The sequence below is a fragment of the Ruditapes philippinarum genome, unplaced genomic scaffold (genome assembly GCF_026571515.1).
Source record: "Ruditapes philippinarum isolate M1 unplaced genomic scaffold, ASM2657151v2 ctg21561_1_1_1_1, whole genome shotgun sequence".
In the NCBI taxonomy this organism is placed as follows: Eukaryota; Metazoa; Mollusca; class Bivalvia; order Venerida; family Veneridae; genus Ruditapes; species Ruditapes philippinarum.
In genome coordinates this window covers 1-12,445 of record NW_026862243.1, presented here as the reverse complement: position 1 = coordinate 12,445, position 12,445 = coordinate 1, and the positions used below count along the sequence as shown (strand labels likewise).

Sequence of the window (12,445 nt, the reverse complement as noted above, 5' to 3'; positions counted from 1 at the left end):
AAGCGGGGAAAATGAAGGGATTTTCCCAGTTTTCAAAGCTGGGCAATAAATGGACTTTTTTTGGGGGGTTTCGAAGTGGGCAATAAAGGGAAATTTTTTTTAAGGCTTAACGGGGAAATGTTTTACCAATTCGGGTTTTAAAGTTCTTTACTCAAACCACTATCAATTAAAACCCTGTTTTCAAATTTAAATTTTTAAGGGGTTTTTTTTCCCAAATTCCCTTTTTTCAAAAAAACCATTTTTAAAAGGGGGTAAAGGGGGAAAAATTGTATTTTTAGTTAAAAAAACCCAGGTTAACATTGAGTCTTGGAATTTAAAAAAATTTTTTTTTGGGAATTTTTAAGCAAGTATCTTTTTTCCTTTAATTTGGGAAGCCCCCAATTCAAGCTACATGTAATTTTCAGGGAAATTTTAAAAAGGGTTTTAAATGTAAAATAATTTTTTTGGGTAAAAAAATTGAAAACAGCACAATCCATGTAAAAAACCCCAAAAAAGAGTAAAAGTATAAAAAATGCCCTTTTTTTGGGTTAAACCCACAGAAAATGGGAAAAATAAGGGGCAAAATTAGTTTTTAAGAAAAATGAAATAAAATTATTATTTGGAATTTTTGAACCCCTTTTCCCTTTTCATAATTTAAAAAAAATTTTTCTAAAGTTTTTTTTCGGAAATTTTGGGCCAACCCGGAGGCTTTGAGCTTTAGAACAACATTTTCTGATGTCAATATAAAGAAAGCATGGAACATTTCTAAAGTAGGGCTTAAAACTATATTTTTGATTTGAAAAGGGGAAAAACCCCAAACATCTTCCCTTTTCCTCGGAGAGATTTTTACATGCAAACACAAAATTTTAAAATACTTTTTTTTTAACACAAAAAAATAAGCGCCCTTTTTTTCAAAAAAAAAGGTTTCAAATTAAGTTTTTTTCCCCAAATTTTAACAAAAAAAATTTGAAAAATTTTTCCCAAATTTTAATTTTTCAAAAAACCCCCAAAATAAGTGACCAAAATCAACTTAAATTTTATGTTTACTTTGGCCCAAATTATGAAAAAAACAACCAAAATTTATAAAAAGATTTTTGGTTTTTTTATGATTTATCAGCTTTTTTTTCCCAATTTAAAAGGCATTATTTTTGTAGGGTTGAAGTACTAAAAACCATCTGTATCATTTTCCATACCATCCAAGTCCAGACGCAGACGTGCACAGCTATTTCTTAAATCACTGGGGCAGGTGTGTTTTTCTTTCTCCAAAGCATGTTTATACTATCTTGTGTGATAGCTAATAAATGTTTGAATTGATAGTAATGACAAATGATTTCTTTGCACCAGAAATAGGTAATGATCAATTCATTCAGCAAATACCTGTGTAAGTGGTTAAGTTAGGGAAGCGCAGATACTGGCAAATTTTTGAATTTATGGGAATTGCTAAAATTTTTCTCTAAGGTAAAATATCAACAAACTTGTCAATTAAGTTGGCATGAGTCACTAATATTTCCATGTGCAAAATTCTGGAATTTTAAATTTGCTAACTTTCATTCACGTGGAAATATCTACTTATACAGTACTCACATTTAAAAGAGGAAATTTTATGGTTTTGGACTTCGCAATTTTTAATGATTATAAAGCAAAGAGAAAAAAACAGTTTTGAAAATACTTAATCATTATAATTTTGCAAGAATACAATGTATGATTATTACTTATTCAAAGTATGTATGTAGCTATTAGCTACTCTGCATGTACCTGCATCCAGAGACCTTCTCTTTATAATTATTATCCCCCGCCGAAAATTTTCGGCGGAGGATATAGAAATAGTCTCCGTCCGTCCGTCCTTCCGTCCGTCCGTCCTTCCGTCCGAAATTTTCGTCCGGAGCATATCTCTAAAAGTATTTGAGTTATCAAGTTGAAACTTCATAGCTGGATAGACCTCATTGAGGAGGAGTGCAGTGCACAAGAATGATAACTCTACCTTGCATGATTTTTGAGTTATTGCCCTTTGTTATTTTTCAAAATTGATTTTTGTCCAGAGCATAACTCCAAAAGCCTATGAGATATTAACATGAAACTTTATAGGTGCATAGATCTCACTCAGGAGGTGTGCAGTGCACAAGAATGATAACTCTTCTTTTCATAATTTTTGAGTTATTGCCCTTTGTTATTTTTCATACCTAATTTTTCACCTGAGTGGAGCATAACTCAAAAAGTGTTTTGAGATATCAACATGAAATGTCATAGAAGGATAGATCTTATTGAGTAGGAATGTTGTGCGCAAGAATGATAAAACTCTTCCCTAAACAATTTTTGAGTTATTGCCCTTTGTTTTTTTTTTCATGCTATTTTGTCCAGAGCTTATCTCAAAAAGTATTTGAGGTATCAACTTGAAACTTAATAGGTGGATGGATCTCATGGAGGAGGAGTGCAGTGCTAAAGAATGATAACTCTGCCCTGCATTATTTTTGAGTTATTGCCCTTTGTTATTTTTCAAAATTAATTTTTGTCCAGAGCATAACTCAAAAAGCCTTTGAGATATCAAAATGAAACTTTATAGGTGCATAGATCTCATTCAGGAGGTGTGCACTGCACAAGAATGATAACTGTACCTTTTATAATTTTTGAGTTATTGCCCTTTGTTATTTTTCATACTTAATTTTTCAATTCAATTTTTTTCTCAAAAAGTATTTGAGGTATCAACTTGAAACTTCATAGGTGGATAGATTTTACTGAGGAGGGATGCAGCACACAAGAATGATAACCTACCCTGCATTATTTTTCTGTTATTGCCCTTTGTTATTTTCAGCCATCAGTATTCACATAGGTTTCAAATCTGTAATCACTATAGCCATCAGTTTTCATTACCAAAAGACCTCTTAAAATGGAATTATTCTGCTCTACTACATATACATTCTTCCAATGAGCAAACACATTCGGCAGGGGATGGCCATGTTGACATGGCTCTTGTTCTAATTAAAGTAAGCCACCCAAATAGTTAACCATAAATATTTGATTGTAGAAAAACTGCAGTACTATAACAGGTCACTGGTTTGAATTCTAAATAGATTACTTTATGAATGACAAGAGTAATATTTTGAAACTTAAGCAATCATGAATGAGACTTTATTGTAGCACATGTATTCTCAAAAAAAAAAAATATAAAAAAATGTCCTATTACAAGTGTATATAACCAAAAATAGAATAATTTTAGTTATGCATAAAAAGTTTTCAACTGTTAGCATAAGGGATTTACTTTAATATTCACATGAGCAATATTTTTTCTGTTTATCTGGCTTTACCCGAATTTCTAAACAATTCAAGAATTGTGGTCATATCTCAGTGAGTGGTCCACTTTAACTGGCTTTCCGTGATAACTATCCAGTAATTATAATTATTACTACCAGTAACAATTATAACTGTCAAGTTATTAATGCCTCGGAAAGTTATCACTAGCCGTGACAGAAATGACCACTGGACTCAATATCAGAGGTCAGTTGTCATGGAAAAAATTTCGCCTCCCTTGTGGATGGAACCAGTGACCCCTGGATAACAAATCTAATGCTAACCTTATTGAGCTAAGTGGGCCGACAACTTGATCTATATATGTGTTTAGTATTGTAATGACAAAGGTAAATGACCTGTATTTATCAGTGTATAAATAGATAAAAACAAAATATGATTTAGGTATACATGTATAATAAAACTCTTACATAAAAATAGTCAGGTTATTGTACCTGTAGCTAGATCTATAGACATTTGTAATTAGGTTTACTATATCCACATGTAGTTAAGGTCGTTGACTTCAAACCACCGTTTGTGGATAAGTGTCCCAACAGGATAACATGGGACTTTGGATTCTGTCATGTGAGGAAGCTGAAATAATGCGCGGAAGTGCACCTGAGGTCTTCCTCGACCAGTAAATCTGGAAAGTCTCCTTATGACCTATACTGTGTCCATGCAACATAAAACCCAAATCAAACAAACATATATATCTAGATATTCAGATTCACTTTAAATGCAACAAAAAGGACAATGTCATAATGATTGGCCCTAACTGCCTATTTTGATCAAGACCCTTTTACTGAAAAGACATCAGTCTAACGTCACTTATGGTAATTTTTGGAGACTTTATTTCATTGAGATTAAAAGAATTTTGTTTGTGTTTCATTTAGTAAGGTTTAGTCATTGTCTAAAATTGTTAGCATTACTTTTGATTACAGTATGCAGTGAGGAAATCTAATCCAGAGTTGAAAGCATCAGTGGGACGGTACTAAATAAACTTAACCTGGACACTATTTCCTTGTTTTCATGTGTATTGCCCTTTTGTTCACCTGTATGTCCTTGTTTACCTTATGTCCTTGTTTACCAGTCACTAGAAATCACTAACACAAATACAATTGCAAAGAGAACTGATTACCTGTGTTTGTAACTTTGTGTCAATGTTTTGTCATTGTTTTTTTTATGTCACTTGACTTTTAAAAATCAAGTAAACCATTTCCCTGCTGAAGTGGCCTATGGTCCTATGGTTTAATGTCACATGACTTTGTATATACATCAAGTAAACCATTTTCCTGGTGAAGTGGCCTATGGTTAAATGTCAGATGACTTTGTATATACATCAAGTTAACCATTTCCCTGCTGAAGTGGCCTATGGTTAAGGTGGTTAGCTAAGAATCACTTGCCCCTAGCCATTGTAGGTTTGATGCCTGATGGGGTCTTTGGATGTTTTTTTGGAAGGAAGTTATCAAGCTAGCTACTAAAGTAAAAGGTCAAGGCTGCATTTCATCGAAAGTCCCAAGTGTAACCTAAGACTAAGTCCTAGGACATAAAACTAACTTTAAGCCTAACTTAAGACAGATTCAATAGACTTTCTTTTCTTCATTCAAATACTGTAGACTACAAATAAATCTATTCTTCTGAAAACAGTTAAGACATACAATGACAGACACTTTTATTCGCAAAGTGAATGCCCATCAGCATTGCTATTAGAAATTTAAAAAAGGGTTTTTAACGACAATTATACATTTTTTTGAAATCAAAAGTCCCATTTTGGTTATTCAATTTGGACTTTTTATAAGGCGCCCTTGCTCTATGCCTTCTAGCCATAAATGCAAAAATGGGGTTCTTTAGTCTATTTGTACCAGTATATCGGGAAAACTCACCATTTAACCTTTACAGATTTAAAGTTGCCATTGAAGTTGCCATATAACATTAGTAGAGCAGATGTGGCATTAACTTGTCATGAAACAAAAGTGAGGAACCAACATAATGGCTTTGCGACCAGCATGGATCCAGACCAGCCTGCGCATCCGCGCAGTCTGATCAGGATCCATGCTGTTTACTTTCAGTTTCTTTACTTGTAATTGGGTTTGTAAGTGAACAGCATGGATCCTGATCAGACTGCGCGGATGCGCAGGTTGGTCTGGATTCATGCTGGTCGCAAACCCATTATGTTAGTTTTGTCATGACGCGGCTCATTTTATGTACAATTAATATGCATTCTGTATTGCACATAACTGTAGAGTATATATATCTTGCATGCATAATTCATGTAATGGTAGTATATTTATAAATATTAATGAGTGAAATTTTTTACCACCTATACAAAAAGTTAGTGATAATTTATACAATGATAAGAAAATACGTGACAAATTTTGATGTTGGAATATCAATTTACTTAGAATAGAATTAAAAAAAATATATATAAAAAATGGGCAAACAACTCGTAAGGAATATTTATTATCTTCTTTAGACAAGTTGTTTCCCTTTGTATAGAATGCAGGCTAATAATGTCATTGTTTGTGCATACTCAGCTGCCATTGAACAATTCAATACAATTCAAAGCATGCAATTTGCTTTTTTTTTAGGATACTTTATTTGAAATTTGCTTCAAAAATATTGAGAAAGATTTCTTACTTGATTTATTTTAGGGAATTTATAGATGCTAACAAATAAAAAGAGTTGTGTGAAACAACTTTTCACTTTATAGTTTCTTATCTTAATAAGATATGATTATGTTAACTATTTTAGAGAGATGAAAACCTGATCCGATATTTTGTTGTAAAGAGAGTGAAGTTTATCTGGAATGCCGAGGAGGACAAGTATCAGAAACTGAGGTATAATTTTCACAGTTTCTTTTAAAGTGTCGCGGTTAGAAAAAATGGTAACCGTTTATACCGGGACCTCAAAACCCTGTTATATGTTTAACCGACCATACTAATTTTCAATATTTAACTTTGTTTCTTTATGTCAAGATAAGACATATTGTTCATACTTAAATGAACTCAAAATGATAACAATACCATATTTGAATACATTCTTGCTTTTTGGTGTACAATAATAAATATTGGTTCATTTACATATCACCGTGATTGTTTTAGCCACTAAATTGCACAATTCTTTGTTACTTTTGCACAATTGCCTGCATAATTTGCACAATCCTGCGTTACTTGATATACACGGTGTAGTTTATCTCGGACAATGAGTGAAATTTAATGGTCATTTTGTCATTTCACCACTGACTAAGAAATCATGTGAGATTAGTAGTTAGTCATTCAGAGACATTGGTAATTAAGGAGAGCAAGTAAGATGGACAGACCACTGAGATATGAGCCACGCCATGACAAAACCCAACAGTGCGTTTGCGATCAGTGTGGATCAGTGTGGATCCAGACCAAGAGAACAGCATGGATCCTGATCAGACTTTGAGTTAAAAAAGAAAACAAAGTTCCATTTTAAACATCCTTATTGTATTTTAATGTATTTAATTTGTAAATAAAAATCAAGTCTCATAACCTGTAACCTGCTGAATTTATGTAATGAATTTGCCCTGCTTTTAATATGAAACAGTCCATTCAAAATATAAGGGAATTCATTATCAGAATACAAAAAAAAAAAAATGGATCTTCCGACAATATAGAGCCAGGTCAGACAGACTTGTTACATTAATGGTTAATCGTGCATGGTTCCAGCATGATAATGATTAATGAGTTATGACATTAAAGGTGTTTGTTACCATGGTAATTGTTGTTTATATAAATATCAGAGATTTTGTAACATCTATGATTTTAATGTGATGTGTCTTGTGTATTTCAGGGGTTTGGAAGTTAACAATACATGCTCATATTTCCATGAGGCCAAAGGGTTAAGCTATGAACACCAAAGAAAAAGGTGAAGTTTTATTAAGTTTTAGCATATTTTATCAAGTATATACATTATATACAAATACATAAAATTATACACAAGGATGCATAATCAAACATAAATATATTAATATAAATATACAAAAGAGCTGGTATTCCAAAAGTTACAACAATATTATTGAGGGCCTTCCCCTGAAAAGAGCTGACTGTAATGTTTATACTTAAATGTAGTTGTGAAAAAAAAAATGTAAAGTATAACTTGAATTTAAATCTTTAATTTGATAAATGTGAGTGATAAAAAAAAAGCATTTTTTATTCTTTTTTATTTTTAGATATTAAGATAGAGGAGGGAGGGGGAGTCCACGCCTTCATTTACAATTTAAAAACTGATGAAAACATTATTGACTGACACTCACTGGGCTTTGTATCATAATAAGAAAAGATACCACATTTTTTTCATCAAGTGAATTTGATTGTTCAGTTGGGGATATCAGTTCATTGAATTACATTATCAAAATTATCAAATTTTGTTTGCTAACCTTTTGTAGGAAGGATATGTATGTATACATATTTGAATGTTACTTTTGATGTTGAAATTAACAGTGAACAGTTTATTTTCTATTTCGTGCTTGTTACATTTTGCGTATCCCTTGTTCATCTAACGCTTATGGATAATGAAATGGTTAATCTCCATATTATTTTACACTTATGATATTCAGTGCTTAAGATTTTGCTGAACTTATTCAGTAGATTTGCAATTTCAAATTTATGATGCTATAAATTTTAGGGTTTTTTTTACAATAGAAAAGATAAATTTGTAAAATTTATATATGCTCCTTTAAAAGAAGCATTCAGGTAGGTTTATTCATTTGCAATTTTAGTTTTAGATTTGTAATTTCAGGAGAGTATTATATGGGTCTAACAGTATAGCTGTACATGTCACACCAATTCTATCATTACTTTTTAAAGAGGTGAGTCTTTTGTATGAAACTTACATAGATTGGTTTTGTGTATACACATCTGTTTTAGTCTGAATATAAACGAAGCTATCAGCTTATTGATACACTCCATTCCTGGAAACAACCATTACTTAGCAATGTGTGTATAGTTTCTAACACAGGGAAAAAACAACTGCTTGCCACATAGCTAATGCAGCCAGCAATCCTTAAATTACTAGTACAATGAATAAACCACTCGGCCATGCCGCTACTCATACATTGATAACATACATGTAAGGTTTTTGATTCTGCCTTTTTGTGTCGCCTGTTACTGACTGGTACTGAGTAGTGGCCAGATATAAAGATCACTTCTCTGTCATCTGTCCTGCATGACAGAATAGGGATAGTTGGCCATCTTACTCTAAGCAGAACAATGGAGACCGAATGTTGCAGTATAATGTATTTGTCAGTGTGTGACTAACATGTTAAGGGTTATTTTTGCATATTTTTCGCTTCGTTTTGGTAGTTTACGAGGATTGTATTTGCCAGTTGCAATGTGGAAATTAATTACTTTATTCACTTTGCAGTATTTAGCTTTTATTTTAAATACATTTCAAAATTTTCATGTAAATTAGCATAAATATTGAGGCATGCTGCTTTAAGATCACTACACAGAATCATGGTGAATTTACGGACTGAAAGTTCTCAGTTCTACATGGAAGCCAAAAATAATGTTTAGGTCTTCTTGCATTCATAACTAATCATTGAATATTGCCCGGCAACTTAACACTGATTATGACAATATACTTAATATCGCGGTAAAGACTATTCATTGCACATATTTATATTTCAGGCATTATCACCATTCTATGTGTTCCAAGTGTTTAGTGTGAGCGTATGGTTTGCCGATGAGTATTATTACTACGCTTCATGCATCATTATTATATCTGTGATATCATTGTCTACATCCATCTACCAAACCAGAAAGGTTAGTTAGTCCACGTTCTATATGTCAAATAAAATGATCGGTCCACATTCTATAATTATATAGATCAAGCAAACATAGATCTACCAAACTAGAAAGGTAAGACCTCATTCCATATACATGTCTACCAAACCAGGTTAGTCCACTTTCTATATATAGATCTGCCAAACCAGAAAGGTAAGACCACATTCTATATATAGATTTACAAAGCCAGTAGGTTAGACCATATTCTATATATAAATCTACAAAACCAGAAAGGTTAGTTCACATCCTAAATATAGTTTAACCAAAGAAAAAAAGGCCAGATTCTATATATAGATCTTTCAAACCAGAATGATTAGTTCCCATTAAATGTATAGTGTTTCCAAACCAGAGGTTATTTGGCATTTTATTTAGTACATCTACTTAACCAGAAAGGTTAGTTCACATTTTATATACTAAAAACATATAACTATAGAATGCTGTCAAGGGCTTTGTATGTTTCATCTTAGAAAGATATCAAGCATCTTATACTAGGTTGGTTGTTGTACTAGAGGTGCCCATTTATGACCTGAAATACTGCATGAAGGTGCTCCCAATGTGGTCCTCCTCGGTTAATGTTAGAAAATTGCAATATGATCTTTACAGTGTTTGTTTGACTTAAAGCCAGACAAAACAGAAAATTCTGGTGTTGTAAAAAAACAACTAAAAATAAGTTGAAACATAAAAAATATTAAAATACCATGTGTTATATATTATAGATGCAGAGGGCGTTAAGGAACACCATACAGACCTCCACCATTGTTACAGTATGCAGGGGAAACGATGGTATGATGTTTTTGCACTGTTTTATATTGATGAATTGAAGTAGTTGAATTGTTTTTAATATTTTTATAAAATGTTTTATGAATTTTATGTTTCATTCTTAAGACTTCAGTGAAACTTTATCGTCAACAATCAGGTAACAAATAGTTGTTTAGGCTGGAACACATGCTTTGTACCCAGGTTTGATCTGATTTACATGTTATATTGATAGTGTATGAGGATATACCATCAGAAGACTTGGTACCTGGAGATGTTATAGAGGTACCACATCATGGCTGTGTGATGCAGTGTGATGCTGTACTCATCAGTGGTAACTGTATCGTGAATGAGAGCATGCTTACAGGTAAAAATATTAAAGGCACATTATGTCTCGGAAATGAAGAAACTCATATTTCTTTTGAAAAAGAGTGATCATGATTGTTATAACATTTAAATAATGGTTTTAGAGCATGTTAGAAGCTTGAAAAAAAAGCAACAGGTGAAAAGACAATTGGCCAATTAGTAGCTTTTTGAAGTCTTTAAAAGTACACAAAAAAATTTATAAAAAAAAAAGCTTTTTGAGGAATACGAATAGAAGTATTTCTGAAGCATAATGGGTCTGTAACTGCTGGAACGGATAGTGTTTGGCCTATACAGTTAAATTTGCAGTCTGGCCAGGCTATATATTGTTGGTAGCTCATTTTTTATAATTTTAGTGCTTTGATATTTAAGTCTGTTACTTTGAATGGAATACTTGAAATTTAAGAAGGGCAAATCTGTGACCAGTAAATAAATTCACCAGGCTAAGTGTTAAGGTAATAGTTCTAGAAATTTGAGATCCAACAGCAATGAAAACAAAAGTAAACTGGCAAAAAGCTGCAGGAACTGTTTGTTTTAAGAATGAATGTTTTTTAATGGACGACTTAAAAACTTCGAAACATCTGAAAATTTGACTCATAAAAATTCGACTTGTATATAGGTTGTATTAGAAATTATATAGAGGGAAAAAACCAGGACTTTCGTTTTTCCTCCACACATCAAGAAAATAGATTAATCGACGTTTGACACATTAATGTTCTACTGTACATTAAAAAGTTGTTGTAAAACCAAATTTTCACAAATATTTTTAATTGTTGTCCTATGTTTAGTTATACAAGTTGGTATAGTTCATGTTACCATGTAAAATTTGAAGAAGTTCATGTAACAGTGTAAAATGTGTTCATTGTTTACAGGTGAGAGTGTTCCTGTTACAAAGACCCCACTGCCTGACACTAGACATTCATCGTCATCTAGAAACACCGTGTTTAACATGAAAGAACACAGTAAACACACTTTGTTCTGTGGTACACAAGTTATACAGACACGTTACTATGGTAACCAGAAAGTACGAGCTGTCGTTGTCAGGACAGGTAAGGCTAAGCTACACTATGTTTATACATAGTTTGATAGGAAAGATCATGTTGTTCAAGCTGTATTAGATATATGCACTAGGAAATATGTTTTTGCCTGTAGTGAGATATTATAACTTTTATTGAATGACGATTTGATTGTAATTATGTTTTTGTTTTATTTTAAATTTTTGTAACTAATCACACCCAACATCAGAATACAGGGCACACATTGGATTTTGTAATTATTTCAATCAAGTCAAAATTGAGATTAAAGGAACCCAAAAAGGACATCCGAAATTGCACACACTTAATTGAGAGCATTATAGGAGGTCACTTTACAATGCTCATAACTCAAATATGGATTTGGAAGGAATTAGAAAATTCTTCATTATCCAGGCTTTGATTTTTCTATTAACCACTGAGAAAAGTCGAGCACGCTGGTCCAAAGACAACTCTTATTTACTGTTTCAAGTGGATAATTTTGAATATTATACAAATTATAAGCTGAATGTTACATTGGTATTTTACTATGTTATTTCAGGTTTTCTGACATCTAAAGGGGAACTTGTGAGGGCTATACTGTACCCTAAACCTGTTGATTTTAAGTTCAACAGGGACACCTACCTCTTTGTTGGCATATTGGCCTCAATTGCTGGTATTGGACTCATTTATACAGTAATTGTTAAGGTAAATAGTTGATGTGCTGTCATAATTAATTGATGTTTCTTCTAATTACATTAGTTTAACTTTGAAATAAGAGAATAAGAAAGATTTGGAGCACTACACTAAATCCGGTATTTGGGTATATACCAGACAAAGTGCTAGAATGACACAGGCTAAAATCGCCCTTTTTACTTAAAAATCATCTAATTCATCTTTTCACATTTTTAAATGTACAATAATGAATGAAGACTGAGAATCTGTGAAAAAAATCAATATTTTTCTATTTTGTGATCATGATTTCTGCAATGTTTAGAGGTACTGCTCCAACACTGAAGTGACTTAAATCCATGAAATAAAATAGTTAGTGTGAAGGATAAGTGTATCGTTGCTTTAACTAAAATTTAATATTTGTAAATGGAAAGAAGAATCAAAATGTTAAATCCCATATGACATCTTATTGCAGGACACATCTCATATGTTAAGCATTTGAAAATAATTGATAACCAGGTGCTGTAGAACAAGAAAAATGCAGGGGACTAAAAAATTGAAAATTATAAAAAA

At 32.2% G+C, this 12,445-nt stretch overlaps 1 protein-coding gene across 1 annotated transcript; it reads left to right on the top strand.

Annotated features, from left to right (window-relative positions):
• The first annotated feature begins 5,692 nt into the window (after positions 1-5,692).
• On the top strand, positions 5,693-11,920 carry LOC132718406 (polyamine-transporting ATPase 13A3-like). Its single transcript, XM_060702101.1, has 9 exons — positions 5,693-5,707; positions 6,013-6,098; positions 7,078-7,152; positions 8,026-8,095; positions 8,916-9,050; positions 9,788-9,854; positions 10,063-10,194; positions 11,063-11,239; positions 11,763-11,920. Exons 1-9 carry the CDS (start codon positions 5,693-5,695, stop codon positions 11,918-11,920), a joined length of 915 nt encoding a protein of 304 aa, XP_060558084.1.
• The last annotated feature ends 525 nt before the right edge of the window (positions 11,921-12,445 follow it).

Coding starts and splice junctions, on each gene's coding strand:
- LOC132718406 (XM_060702101.1), top strand. Junction 9,855..10,062: donor AGTATGCAGGGGAAACGATG/GTATGATGTTTT, acceptor TTATATTGATAG/TGTATGAGGATATACCATCA. Junction 11,240..11,762: donor AGCTGTCGTTGTCAGGACAG/GTAAGGCTAAGC, acceptor ATGTTATTTCAG/GTTTTCTGACATCTAAAGGG.